Raw genomic sequence first — 14,885 nt, 5'->3', positions numbered from 1 at the left:
GCCTAGAACAGGCTGCCAGAATCAATGCGTCATTCTGTCTCTAGAACAGGGGTAGGGAACTCCGGTCCTCGAGAGCCGTATTCCAGTCAGGTTTTCAGGATTTCCCCAATGAATATGCTTTGAAAGCAGTGCATGCAAATAGATCTCATGCATATTCATTGGGGAAATCCTGAAAACCCAACTGGAATACGGCTCTCGAGGACCGGAGTTCCCTACCCCTAGAAGTATTCAAATCCAAGCTGAAAGCCCACTTTTTGAAGCTGCTTTCAATTCTTAACTCCAACTCACTTCTGCCAGATGCTCCCCTACTCTGAGATGTCCTGTCTGTCCAAATTAGATTGTAAGCTCTTCTGAGCAGGGCCTGTCTATTGGATGTTAAATGTGTAGCACTGCATACACCTTTCAGAGCTATAGAAATGTTAGGTAGTAATAGTAGTAGTAGTAATAGTATGTTAACAGATCCTTTTGTAAAATACAACTGGAATTGGACACATTCTGATTGCACATATAATTTCTGATTTCTACTATTAAAATGAACCTTAATGTCTATTCAAGTCTTTGTCAAACACAGTCTGTGAAAGGGAATGGCCTAATGGTTAGGTTACTTAGCCCAGAACAAGACCCCATGGTTTAAATCCTGCTTTCTTTGTGACCTCGGACAAGACATTTTGTCTCTCATTGCCTCTGGAACCTACTTTAAATGATAAACTCTTTTAGGGCCAATGACTTCAGAAACCTACATGTAAGTTGTTGGGAGTACCGCATAAATGCTGAACTAATGAACCCACACCCTTGGTTAATTTTGAGCATTCATCTTACACTTAGTAACGTTCAAAAACTGTTAATGCATTTTCACTCTTTTACTTACAGATTAGTTTTGTGAATCTAGATGTCAACAAGGAGGATTACAACCTTGACATCTTATATCAGGTAAAGAAGTCAAAAAAACTTTCCATGCATTTATTCTTACTAAGATAAAATATGTCTACACATATCATTCAAGTGAAGAAAAAATTGGAAAGTTGTGATTTGTAGCTCCAGCCCTATCTGTCTTCCATGCAAGAACTGAATGCTCTGTGCTGCTCCGACGGTCATAGAGATCCTATGAGCGTCGCAGCAGAACATTCAGCATACCGGCCAATGCTAAAAACCTCTTGTGTGGTTTTGTAAAAGGAGGAGGGGGAGTAGTGTTAATGACACCCTGACTGGTTTATCCTAGAGGAAAAATCAAACCTTGACAATCAGTCCAATCTCAAACATCAAAAATTAATGAATACTAGTGTGTTCCCACATGTCCAAAAAAAGGTATAAAAAATGTGGAGAAAAAAAGAGAGACCTCAGTGGGTTTGAGGGAACAAACAACCATACAAACAATTCACCTCAAAACTGCCTTTGAACCATTGCAGGTCTCCCAGAAAAAAAAAAACTCCACAAATCTTATTACTAATATTCAATACAATACAATAAAGTGTCTTATATACCATAATTCTCTACCTGGAATCTACGTGGTGTATTATAAGAGTTAGATCAAGTTCTTGAGGTTACATTTCTTAAGCCCAATCTTGTAGTTGTTAGAGGGAAGAGGTGAAGGGAAGGAGATTGGCTATATACTACTACTACTGTCCATTGATTTGTGTCCGACCCTTGGATATTCTTTAGATCAGTTCTCACTATGCTTCCCTGTTTTCCACGGCTTCTTTCAATTGCTCGATGTTCATTCCCATGTCATTCTTGATGGTATCCAGCCAACGGGCCTTTGGTCTCCCCTGCTTTCTTTTTCCACCAACGATTACAATTAGCACCTTCCTTTTCTAGTGAATTCAGATAATCTTGCCTTCCATGGACAACTCTGAGTTTATATGATCAAGAACATATTTGTTGGTGATCCTAGCTGTCCATGGGATTTGTAGAAGTCTTCTCTAGCACCACAGCTCAAAGACGTTGATTTTTCTTCTATCTGCTTTTGTGAGTGCCATGTCTCACAGCATATGTTGTGATTGGGAAGACAATGGCAGTGACCAGTCTTTGTCTGATGGTGACTGAGATATCCTTGCACTTCCAAATTTGGTCCATGCTCACCATAGCTGCATGCCTCAGTACTAATGGACACTTGATCTCTGCTGTCGAACCACCATTGTGATCAATGAGGGACCCATGGAAAACAAAGCTGTCAACCACTTCTATTTCTTCATTGTTGATCTTTATGTGGACTTTCTTGTTGACGGTAGTCATGATTTTGGTCTTCTTGATGTTCAGGTAAAGTCCCATCTTCTTGCTTTCTTTCAGCTTAGGATCAACTTCTTGAGGTCCTTCTCACTCTCTGCCAACAGGGTAATATCATCTGCATATCTCAGATTGCTGATGGTCCTTCTGCCTATTTTGAACCCAACACTCGAATCATCTAAGTCCAGCTTCTTCTTGATTACTTCTGCAAAGAGGTTGAAAAGAAAGGAGAGAGGATGCATCCTTGTCTTGTACCTACTTGATCTTGAACCATTCTGTATCGCCATACCTGGTTCACACTGTAGCTTCTTGATCATAGTAGAGTGATCTGATTAACCTAATCAGTTGCGCTGGACACCTACCTCACTCAGTGCTTCCCAAAGCTTGTCATGCTCAACACAGTCAAAAGCCTTGGTATAACTGATAAATAAGGGACTGTAAAAGATGAATTCTCTGACCAATCATTGTTTTCCTTTGTCTTGTTGATTAATTTTGTGAACCAGATCGTGTCCCTACTAGGAATGACCCAGTTTATAAGACTAAGGTTTGGATTGGATTGGATAATCAATGAAGCACAAGTAGAGCTTCTTCTGGTATTCCCTCACCTTTTCTATGATCCACCTCAAGTTTGTGATGTGATCACAGGTCCCTCTGCCCTTACAGAATCTAGCTTGGGCATCAGGAAATTCTCAATCAAGGATGTTGCCCAAGCGTCTCTGGATGATCTTTAGAATCACCTTGCTTGCATGGAGGATCAGGGCGATTGTTATATAGTTGGTACAATCCCTGGCATCGCCTTTCTTCAGCAGTGGGATAAAAACTGATCTTTTCCAGTACTTTATCCATGTGCAGGTCCTCCAGATCATCTGCCATAGTGCTGGCAGTGTGGCTTTTGGGACTAGTTTGAGCAGCTCTGCAGGGATTCCATCAATGCCAGGTGCTTTGTTGCTGGGTAGCTGCCCAGCACCCAATCTACTTCACTTTCCAATAGGTCTGGTTCTGCTTCCTCTTGACCCCTAAGCTCTTTAAGGTAGTCAGTGCTGGTATAATTCCTCTGTATATTCTTTCCATCTTTGCTCGATGTCCTGCTGGTTGCTAATTTCATTCCCATCACAGTCTTTGATGGTTGATTGGCATACTGAGAAAGGCTTTTTTTACTTGTTTCACCATGGCAAATAATTCCCTGGTGTGGTTCTTGATATAGGGTTCTTTGAGTTTCATGCATCGAGCATTCAGGAAGTTCTTGTCTTTCCTGGCTGCTTTTTGGAAATCAGCATTGAGTCACCTCGCCTCATTCAACCTGCCCGTAGCCTTTGCCTCTCTCCTCTTATTAGTGATTTGGAGGGTGGTTGCATTTAACCAGCTCCTACCACGTACTGGCTTCTTGCATGACATATGCTTTTGAGCAGTTTCAGTGATGATTCCTTTGATTTCTGTCTACAATTCGTCTGGGCCCCCTCCTTCCTGCCTGAGCAGGTTGAACCTGTTACTTCAATTGCATACTGCACAGGGATCTCACAATATGGAGAAGAGATATCAAGGGCATTCTCAACATTCATATTTGCAATACTGTATACTTTCTGGAAAAATTACATCTATAATCTACTTTATCTGGTGTAGAAACTCATAGCCAAAACATTCTACTCTTCACTCTTCCGTTGTCCATCTTCAATAATTAAAGTGGACACACTAGCATTCATTAAATTTTTGATTTTGAGATTGAACTGATTATTCTAGAGGAGACAGGGCAGAATGGTTACAGCAATGGGCTGTTATCAGGTTTCAAATTCTGCTTAGGCAATGGATTTCGGATTTGGTTTTCAATTTGATTACTTGTCTTTCCAAACTCAAACTCATGATGAGTTAATTCAGGTGTAGCAAGTATTTCACTGATTCAGAGGGCTTAAAATTTAAGTTGATACCTGAAACAATGAAGGGCACAAAGGGTTTCAGTGGGAGAAGAAGGATTTGGAAGCTTGGCTTTCCTAGGGTTACCATAGGTTCTCCAGCAAAAGGAGAATGGATAGAGATATCTGGGTTTTGCTTTCTAATGGTTGGTTTATTGTGTTCATGTGCAAGTCACTTACCCCTCAATTGCCTCATGTACCTGCTGTAGACTGTAAGCCCTCTGGGACAGGAAAAAACCTACTACACCTAAATGTAGCCTTGAGCTACAACTGGAAAAAAAAAAGTGAGAGCTACATCCAAAATCTCTTCCTTTCTCAGATACCCTCATATAGTATTCTCCATGCCTGGTATCTCCATAAAAATAATAATGTTATTATCATTGTCTTGTTAGCATGAATGATGGGTATAAGTGGAGGAGGGTGACTGCATGTGTATGGTATAGCAGGGACAGACTGACCATTTGGACAATAGGGCAGTGGCCGAGAACCCTCGAGGGTTCTTCAAAAAGTTTCCACACTTTCATATTTTCACAGGAATTGATTGGGGTGGGAGAAGTGGTAAGAGGGTGTGTCGTAGAATGTCATGCGACTAGTCAGGCAAGTCGGCTCACTTTGCAAGTAGTGATGTAATTTGCTTTTGAGATATTTAATAGTGTTTTTTAAAAAAAAAGTGCGGAAACTTTTTGAAGATCCCTCGCACAACGGTAGAGGCCTACTCTCCCCTAGCTTCCATCTAGTTTAATCATTTTGATGGGTGGTTAGGGGCCCACGATCCTTAGTGCCTAGAGGTCAAGATCACTGTCGGACCACCCCTGAAATGTAAGTTCCCAAAAGTGGAAAGGTTATGGAGTATGTAGTGCTAAATTTAGTGCTAATCTTATCTTACACAAGGCTAGCTCAAGGGAATGTGGCACCCTGAACCAACTTTTGCATGCTCCCCCTAACCCCACAGTCTGGTATTTTACCCTCCCCCACTTGTGATCCAGTATCTCCCTCTCTCTCTCAATTCTCTCCTTCTGCTGGACCAGGTGAGGCACTGGCTCAGGACACTGATAATAAAAGGTGTCAAAATCCCAGTCTGGAATCTATCCTAGAAGTCTGTAGGTAGATGGACTTGGATTTTGGCGAACTTTATAACCGGCGCCCTGGATCAGGGCCTCACCTGGTCCATAGGTTGAGCTGGCCCTGACCTTATGAATCGCCTATGAGAAGCCACAGTTTAGTCATTTGAGATGAACAGTGAGATAAGGTGGCAGTTAGAATGGAACAAAATTAATCTTGCGTTGCTTCATATGTACTTCATATCCTGCAGAAACTGATTGCAGTCTCTCCCGATCTCCCCAAGTTTATCAGCTCTGTGAATGTGCAGCAGCCAAAGGAAAATGAAATTGTCCTGCTGAGCGGATTAACCTCAGGAAGCCTCCAGGCTAGCTTTGAAGTTCCCCAGGTAGGAACTGCAAGCTGACATTTAAGTATACATCAGCACTTTCATAGTCGTGGCATGAGATTGAACAGAAAGGACTGCAATTACTTGTAAGCATGGATAGGGATCCTGTTAGAAAAACTGGGGCTGATATTCAGAGCAGTTTAAGCAGGCAGGAAGCTCTCCTGTCCGCTTAAATCCCCTAAGTGGGGATATTCATAGCGTTACCAGATTTTCAGAAAATCCAGATCCCTTAGACCTGCCCCCAAGATTTCCCAGTTCCACCCATCCCCGTCCCATCATGCCCAGTCCCGCCCCCCTTAACCCACCCTAGCCCCGCCCCATCCCCACTCCCTGCTGCCTGCTCTGGTCAGGCAGGAGGGCACCGCGCCTGCAAAACGATGACATCACGCACAAGCGCGTGAGTGTGATGTCATCACCGTTGCCTTCATGCCTGACAGTGATTTTGAGGGAGGCTTTTCAAAACCCGGACAAAGTGTCAGGTTTTGAAAAGCCGTCCGGACCTCCGGACATAAACTCAAAAGGAGGACATGTCCGGGGAAATCCAGATATCTGGTATCCCTAGATTTTCAACTGCACTTAACCAGACAATATCCCTTCAGACCGCCCAAGTAAAAGATGGACAGGTCAAGGGAGGAACTGGGGGTGGCACTAGGGAGGAGCCCTGGGTTATATAGGTGCCAGTTATCTCCTTTCTTCATAAGACCAAAGTTTTGAAAGAAGCCAATCTTCAAAGTCTGAGGAGGCCCCCAACATAAAGGCCCACACATTTAGGCAGCATCAGAAAACAACCACTAATGGGTGTATTCTACAGCAGTGGTTCCCAACCCTGTCCTGGAGGACCACCAGGCCAATCGGGTTTTCAGGATAGCCCTAATGAATATACATGGGGCAGATTTGCATGCCTATCACTTCCATTATATGCAAATCTCTCTCATGCATATTCATCAGGGCTAGCCTGAAAACCCGATTGGCTTGGTGGTCCTCCAGGACAAGATTGGGAACCACTGTTCTACAGTATAATTTACCTGTATACTCAGGTAACATCGTCCCAAGCTCAATCTGGAATGATCTGAAGAATGGAGCAGAGCTCTCAAAAGCTAGTCCCAAATGTTCGATTTAGTCCAGTATAAAGATATCACCTGCAATTTGTTTGTTGCCATTTATATCTATCTATTCAGGTGAACTGCCATAGCAACCATACTACCCTAATCAAGATTCAAACGTGACACAGGGTTGTTTAAATCAACTGAAGACTAGAGAGAGTTTGTTTTAGAAATAGAATTTTGCTTAAGAAAATGTATACAGTGATGAAGACGTGATATAATTATTTGGCATCCTGGGTTTTTTTGTTATGACAAAAACAATATCCGATCAGTATTCAAAGCGATTTGTCTTGCAGGACAACCTTCTTCCTTCATGTGTTGTTTGTACTTGCCTAACCACAAATATTCAGTGGTACTTAACTGGACAGTGCCACTGAATATCAGCACTAACCACCCCTGAATTGTCCAGTTAGTGCTGGGTGGAGCTTAGGTGGAGCCTATATTTAACTGGTTAGTGGTGATATTCAGACTGCCAACCAATTAAGTAAGTGGCTAGCAGGCCTTAAAGTTCCTACATGGGGCGGTGGTAGGGGGAGGAGGTAATTGAGCTTAGAAGGGTGCTTAATCAGGGGAGGTGGGGGGCTTAGTTAGGGGTTTTCTGCATTCAGGGATGGGAGGGAGAAGGGAGGAAAACAGAGGTGGTTAGGGCACCTGCCTCCCTTATGCTGGTGGCGGCTGATATTCATGTAAGTATCTTATGCGGGTCCAGGCTGAATATGAGCCAGAACTCACATAAGACCTGGTGGCCAGCAAATGCCGCATTGAATACCTAGGTCTAATTGTTCCCACTGTGATCAGCATTTTTTAAAATGCTGACCATCACAAGCTGAATATTGACCAGCAAGTACTGTATATACATTATTGTGTAAATTGAATACCACAGTTTCTAGTGCAACAGGCACATCATTCCTGAACCTTCAGGTAGTCAATCTATTCCTGTGAGAATTTGTGTAGAGAGCCTCATTAGAATTTTTTTCTTCACCTCCCATCTCTGGACTGTGCTCCAGTTCCTCAGTTTATCTCTCTACCCGCGAGATGATAGGAGCCTGTCTCTTCTGTTTATATTTTTCTTTCATTTGATGTTGATGGGGGGGATTTATCCGATCATAAGGCTTTTTGGTGCTGCAGAGGCTCCTAGTTCTGGGACTCCTCTGACTGCAGGAGAGCTCAGATTCTGAGACCAGAAGTCTGTAGCCAGGGGGCAGCCTGCTTGTCAGGGCACCTACTTGGCTGGCCTACACTAACAGTTTGGAAGCAAGGCTCAATCCAGGTTCTGTCCGCAGAGGGCTTCAGCACAGGCTGAGTGGCTGTGTGGCAGTTTTCTCCAGGATTGGGGCTGACTGGGTCCCCCCCCCAACTCTAAGTATGAGGTCCAATGGAGTCTCAGACTGGTCGTGAGGTCTAAGAAACAGTCTGAAGAAACAGCAGTCAAGTTTCTAGGCTTGTTTGAGGCAGAAGTTCTCCCAGTAAGCTAACTGCAGCTTCAGTACAAGCAGCTTCCAGCACCTGCCTCATTCCACCAATGCTTAAGACCCAAACTCATCAGTGATATCACAATGGCTTGATTAGATGGCAACTCCAGCATTTGGAACCTAGGTCAATACCAGACTATACAGTCTACGGCCTAAAAATATCAAAGAAGAAACAAGGTAATCAAATCATGTATTTTTTTTAAATGAGTATCACTTATGGGCAGACTGAATGGACAGTTCAGGTCTTTATCTGCTGTCATTTACTATATTACTATGTTTTTCAGTTACTCAGCATGCCCATTCTGTTATTCTGCATATATTGAAGCAGATATATCTTTGCTGAGTTACAGATTCGCACAATAGATTTTATTCTTGGTTAACTGATCTATGATTACATCTTAAGACCTCTATCTAGATAAGAAAGATAAACATATTCTAAGAAGAAAAAATAAACATGCATTACTGTATTTTCTCACAGATAACGCGCGCGTTATACGTGGTTTTTATGTACCGTGCATACCCTTGCACGTTATACGCGTGAGCGCGTTGTACAAAATTTTTTTTACATAGTTCCCCCCCGACGTCCGATTCACCCTCCCCCCGCAGGACCGCTCGCACTCCCACCCCGAAGGACCGCTCGCACGTACCCGCACCCCCACCCTGAAGGACCGCTCGCACGCACTCCCACCCGCACCCGCACCCCCACCCTGAAGGACCGCTCGCACCCCCACAGCCTCCCGACACCCCCCCCCCATCATGTAGAAGCTGCTTCCTCTTGGCGGTCCCGACACCCGACATGATCGGGGCAAGAGGGAGCTCAAGCCCTCTTGCCCCAGCCAACCGCGGCACCCCCGACACGATCGGGGCAAGAGGGAGCTCAAGCCCTCTTACCCCAGCCAACCGCGGCACCCCCGACACAATCGGGGCAAGAGGGAGCTCAAGCCCTCTTGCCCCCCTGACTCCCCGACACGATCGTGGCAAAAGGGAGCCCAAGCCCTCTTGCCCCGCCGACTCCCCAACTCCCCGACAATATCGGGCCAGGAGGGAGCCCAAGTCCTCTTGGCCCTGACGACCCCCCCCCCCCTAGTTGTTCGGGCCAGGAGGGAGCCCAAACCTTCCTGGCTATGGCGACCCCCCCTACCCCCACCCCGCACTACATTACGGGCAGGAGGGATCCCAAGCCCTCCTGCCCTCGACGCAAACCCCCCTCCCCCCAACGACCGCCCCCCCCAGAACCTCCGACCGCCCCCCAGCCGACCCGCGACCCCCCTGGCCGACCCCCACGACACCCCCACCCCTTTCCCCGTACCTTTGTGTAGTTGGCCGAACAGACGGGAGTCAAACTCGCCTGTCCGGCAGGCAGCCAACGACGGAATGAGGCCGGATTGGCCCATCCGTCCAAAAGCTCCGCCTACTGGTGGGGCCTAAGGCACCTGGGCCAATCAGAATAGGCCCGGGAGCCTTAGGTCCCACCTGGGGGTGGGGCCTGAGGCACATGGGCCCAACCCGACCATGTGCCCAAGGCCCCGCCCCCAGGAGGGACCTAAGGCTCCTGGGCCTATTCTGATTGGCCCAGGCGCCTTAGGCCCCACCAGTAGGTGGAGCTTTGGGACGGATGGGCCAATCCGGCCTCATTCCGTAGTTGGCTGTCTGCCGGATAGGCGGGTTTGGCTCCCGTCTGTCCAGCCAACTACACAAAGGTACAGGGAAGGGGGGTGGGGGTGTCGTGGGGGTCGGCTAGGGGGGGCGTGGGTCGGCTGGGGGGGTGGTCGGAGGTTCTTGGGGGGGTGGTCATTGGGGGGAGGGGGGTTTGCGTCGAGGGCAGGAGGGCCTGGGATCCCTCCTGCCCGTAATGTAGTGCGGGATGGGGGTAGGGGGTCGCCGTGGCCAGGAGGGTTTGGGCTCCCTCCTCGCCCGAACAACTAGCGGGGGGGGGTTGCCAGGGCCAGGAGGACTTGGGCTCCCTCCTGGCCCGATATTGTCGGGGAGTTGGGGAGTCGGCGGGGCAAGAGGGCTTGGGCTCCCTTTTGCCCCGATCGTGTCGGGGAGTCGGGACCACCAAGAGGAAGCAGCAGGACATCGGTAGGAGCTTCTACATGATAGGGGGGGGTCGGGAGGCTGTGGGGGTGCGAGCGGTCCTTCAGGGTGGGGGTGCGGGTGCGGTTGGGAGTGCGTGCGAGCAGTCCTTCGGGGTGGGGGTTCGGGTGCGTGCGAGCAGTCCTTCGGGTGAGGGTGCAGATGCGTGCGAGCGGTCCTTCGGGGTGGGGGTGCGAGCGGTCCTGGGGGAGGGGTGAATCAGACGTCGGGGGGGCATCAGGCTTTCAGGGTGGGGACAGGACTTCAAGGGGGAGAGGAGAGTCGGGGCGGGCCAAAGGAGAGTCGGAGTGGCCAGAGGAGAGTCGGGGCGGGCGAAAGGAGAGTCGGGCAGCATGCACGGTATACGGGTGTGCGTGGTATATAAAAATTTCTGTACATAAATTTGTGTTTTTCGCGTGCTATACCCGTGTGCGCGTTTTACACGGGTGCGCGTTATCTACGTGAAAATACGGTATATGCCAGCTTGCATCTCTGTCATAAGAAAAGTTTGTCATTGATAGCATCTCTATTATCAAAAGTGTAAGATCATGATTGCAAGACATTGATATTCTAATCCACAATTCTACACTTGGAGGGATAGTAGGTGGCATAAATAGGCAGACCAGATAGGTCATATGTAGGGCTTTTCAAAACCCGGCGCTTTGTCTGGGTTTAAAAAGCTTCCTCCACATCACATCGGGCAGGAGGCATCCGCAAATGCACAGACGTCTTGCCCGGCGAGGGCGTGGATGGGATGGGATTGGGGGCAGGAATGGGGCATGATGGGGCGGGGATGGGTGGAACTAGGTAAGCTTGGGAGGCGGGTCCAGAGGGTCCAGATTTTCCAAACGGAAAATCTGGTAACCCTAGTCATATGGCCTTTATCTGCCTTCATCTTTTCTGTGTTTTCTGCATATCTTTATATCATGTACAAACAAAGGGAAAAACCAACAAAAGCTGCAGTGAAGGATGCAAAACAAAACCAAAGAGAACTGCAGAGACACGTACAATGCTGCAGGCTAAATTTATTTGTATAAAATAATTGTGTGTGGTTAATAATACCACCTTAAAAACAAACCTAGGTGACATTGGTTAGAAATGCAACCATTATGAGATGCAAGTCAAATATTGCACTTCCTTATTATAACTACTGTTGGATAAGTTTAATTGCTTTTAATCCACTAAATGGGGGGTGGGGAACAGGTTCTCTTTTACCCTTTATTTTCTAATTCAGTTTTGGGTTCTATCAATCCTTTCATACCACTTTTTTTTTACTGGACAATAAGCGAAAAAAATGCAGTAGGTGAGAGAAAAAATATACATAATAGTAAAAAAAAAAAAAGCTAGCCCCAAAAAATACAGTATATCACAGCGGCCAAGATGATAATTGGGCTGGAACTCCTCTCATATGAGGAAAGACTAAAGAGGTTAGGGCTCTTCAGCTTGGAAAAGAGATGGCTGGGGTGGGGGGGAGATATGATTGAAGTCTATAAAATCCTGATTGGAGTAGAACGGGTACAAGTGGATCGATTTTTTTTTTTTTTTTTACTGCATCAAGATTAACAAAGACTAGGAGAAAAATCGATGAAGTTACAAAGTAATACTTTTAAAACCAATAGGAGGAAATATTTTTTTCACTCAGAGAATAGTTAAGCTCTGAAATGCGTTGCCAGAGGATGTGGTAAGAGCAGTTACTGTGGCTGGTTTTAAAAAAGGTTTGGATAAGTTCCTGGAGGAAAAGTCCATAAACTGCTGTTGAGACAGACACGGGAGAAGCCACTGCTTGCCCTGAATCGCTGGCATGGAATGCTGCTACTATTTGGGGTTTTGCCAGGTATTTGTGACTTGGGGCTCCTTTTACAAAGGTGAGCTAGCGTTTTTAGCGCACGCACAAGATTAGCATGCGTTATAGCGCACGCAAGCTGAAAAATGATCGCCTGCTTAAAAAGAGGCAGTAGCGGTTAGTGTGCGCGGCATTTTAGCCCGTCCTAAAACCGCTAGGGCACCTTTTTAAAAGGAACCCTTAGATTGACCTCTGTGAAGACAAGATTCTGGGCTAGATGGACCATTGGTTTGATCCAGTAATACTATTCTCATGTTCTTATGGCCTGTCAGCAAAGCATCAACTCTGACTGAAATCCTATTGTGCAGGACGTTTTCCACAGTTCTAAATCTAATGTATAGTTCTCTGCTCCTCTGCATTTCAAAAATGACGTGTCAGTAATAAGATACTAATTTATGGAAGATTTCTCATGTTCCATGCCTACAGGCAGTCTAACGTACAAAAGGGAAAATATGTTAGCATTGGAGTGAAATGATTAATGCTATCACAACCATACAATACAACACAAGTACTAGAATTCCATAATAATCCAGGTCCGCCATTATATCACAGAAGCGATAATCCAAAACAACTGTTTTATCTTGCTGAACCCAGTCTTTCCATTAGAACACAGAAATCATCTTCATTTGGCTCTTTTGTAATCAAAATTAAGACACTGGTAATTAATCATGTAGCATGAGGCAGCACTCACAAAAGATAAGCTATAAACTATGTAGCCCGTCTCTTTTAGAATGTCAAATGTGTTAACAAAAATCAGTGCTTCCTTTAGAGAAATCATGAATGGATCACCATCATTGAATGGTAAATGTATTTAAGTGCAATAGATTCATGCTTTAGGAATCAGAAATAATTTATAGCACAGCACCCAAATATACAATATCTTCTATGAAAATGGTCTACAGGTTCCCTGTTTTATTCAGTCCCAGTGCAATTATATCACCCCCTACCTCACCCCAGCCCCCTACCCCCACCCTTGTATTACAGCAGCATCATAAGCAGAAAGTGAACATACGACTAAACCACTTCTCCCTAGAGCCTGTGAATACATGATTCTCATCCTAATTTGTATGTTCTTATTGTGATTTGCTTAGGAGTTATGTGGAATAACAACTATAAATAAAATAAAATAAATAAATACCACACTCAAACCACTACCATAAAAAGCAATAAATAAATTCCAAATCATACTCCGCAGTTCAAGAAATAGCCATATTTTCCATTTCTTTGAAAAGGCACTCCAACTTCATTTCTCTTGGTATTTCGTTTAGGGGTCCTTTTACTAAGGCGCGCTTATGCGTCATAGCGCGCACTAAATGCTAACATGTGGCAACGCATCCATAGGATATAATGGACGTGTTAGTGTTTAGTGTGCACTAATATTTAGCGTGCCCTAAGACACATTAGCGTGCCTTAGTAAAAGGCCCCTTAGTTTCTTTGAGGCCGTTCCCACAATATCTGTGGTAAAGGGGATTTTCAAATGAGCCTCATGTTTTGAGTGAACAGACCTCAATAGAGGATACTAGTGGAGCATGCCATCGAAGAAGGATATTCTTGAGCTTGTAAAGATTTTAATACCAGGGTTAGAAGCGTAAATAGTATTTGAAGATTAGTAGGTAGCCAATAAATCTATATCAATAATGGCATTGCTGTATCCCACTTTTTAACTCCCATAACAATTTTGGCTGCAGTATTTTGTAGCTACTGTAAAAAAAAAAATTTTGAAACATTTAAATGTACTGGACTAAGGGCTAGATTCACTAACCTGACTTCCGGGGCCGATTCCAGCAGGCCCGACCAATTCACAACAGCAAAATATTGAAATGAGGGCGATCGGAGGAATTCCCCCCCCCCCCCTCCGACCGCACAGATCGCTAGTGTGCACTCCTGACGCATGTGCAGACCATCTGCTTTCCCGACTCTCTTGCTCTCCCAGGGAAGGGCAATCCCCGGCGGCAGCAGCCTGTTCCCTTTCGCCGACACTGATTTGTTGCTTTCTCCTGTCAGCCAGTCATGCCCTGCTCTCTGCCGCCTTCCCTGCAGTGCGAGCCCGCAGGTTTAAAGCGGAGATGCACGCCGCAGTGCATCCCCGCTTTAAACCCATGGGCTCGCACTGCAGGGAAGGCGGCAGAGATCCAAAGCTCGGAGCAGAGAAGACATGATCGGGGAAGAAAGCAGGTCTGGAAGATTGGGACTGGACATATTTTCCTGTACTGCTCAGTCACAGTTAAAAGCCACAAACACAGCCCACTTTCACCACAGGAACTGTGCAAGGATCGAAAGAAGCAATGCAGGCTTCCACGTTCATATCTGTTTGTTGCTTGCACCCTCTATGGGAGGCAGAAATCCCCTCTCCACACACTTTTTACCTTCTGTTTTCATGTTCCAAGACTGACAGCTAAGATCAGTTTAGATAAAGAAACTGTCATAAGCCTGAAGGCATGGCTGGAAGATTGGGGCAGAGTGCAGGGCGGCAATGGAGCAGGAGAGTCGGCAGAGACGTGTGCGGCTGGTCCCCAGCAGTCGCGTCGTCTCTTGATCGGCTAGCCCAGTCGGTGTCCTAAATTAGTTTGGCGAATCGTGTCCCTGCCTACTTTGCATGGCGTTTCCTCTCATTTGCATGCACGGATCAGAAGCGGATGGCAGGAGAGGTTAGTGAATCGGGTCGGAGGGAAATTGGGTCGGAAAGGGGTCGCAAACCGATCAGTTTGCTTAGTGGATCTAGCCCTAAATTCTATATATGGCATCTAAAACATCAGCACCAAAAATACCCTACTTACTTCCAGATAGTATATATCAGGAGTAGGGAACTCCGGT

The 14,885-nt window shown here is 45.9% G+C and overlaps 1 protein-coding gene across 2 annotated transcripts in view; it reads left to right on the top strand.

Moving 5' to 3' along the window:
* Positions 1 to 14,885, top strand: part of SPHKAP (SPHK1 interactor, AKAP domain containing) — a 207,270-nt gene that overhangs the window by 141,779 nt on the left and 50,606 nt on the right. For both annotated transcript variants that reach the window (XM_033959773.1, XM_033959772.1), the window contains exons 4-5: positions 871 to 930; positions 5,443 to 5,577. In XM_033959773.1, the coding sequence (XP_033815664.1) occupies positions 871 to 930; positions 5,443 to 5,577 (195 nt within the window). The remainder of the gene's footprint in view (positions 1 to 870; positions 931 to 5,442; positions 5,578 to 14,885) is intronic.

Source organism: Geotrypetes seraphini, chromosome 9 (assembly GCF_902459505.1).
Source record: "Geotrypetes seraphini chromosome 9, aGeoSer1.1, whole genome shotgun sequence".
NCBI classification, from domain to species: domain Eukaryota; kingdom Metazoa; phylum Chordata; class Amphibia; order Gymnophiona; family Dermophiidae; genus Geotrypetes; species Geotrypetes seraphini.
Note: the sequence above shows the minus strand (reverse complement) of the source record. Positions and strands in the feature narration are given on the sequence as shown.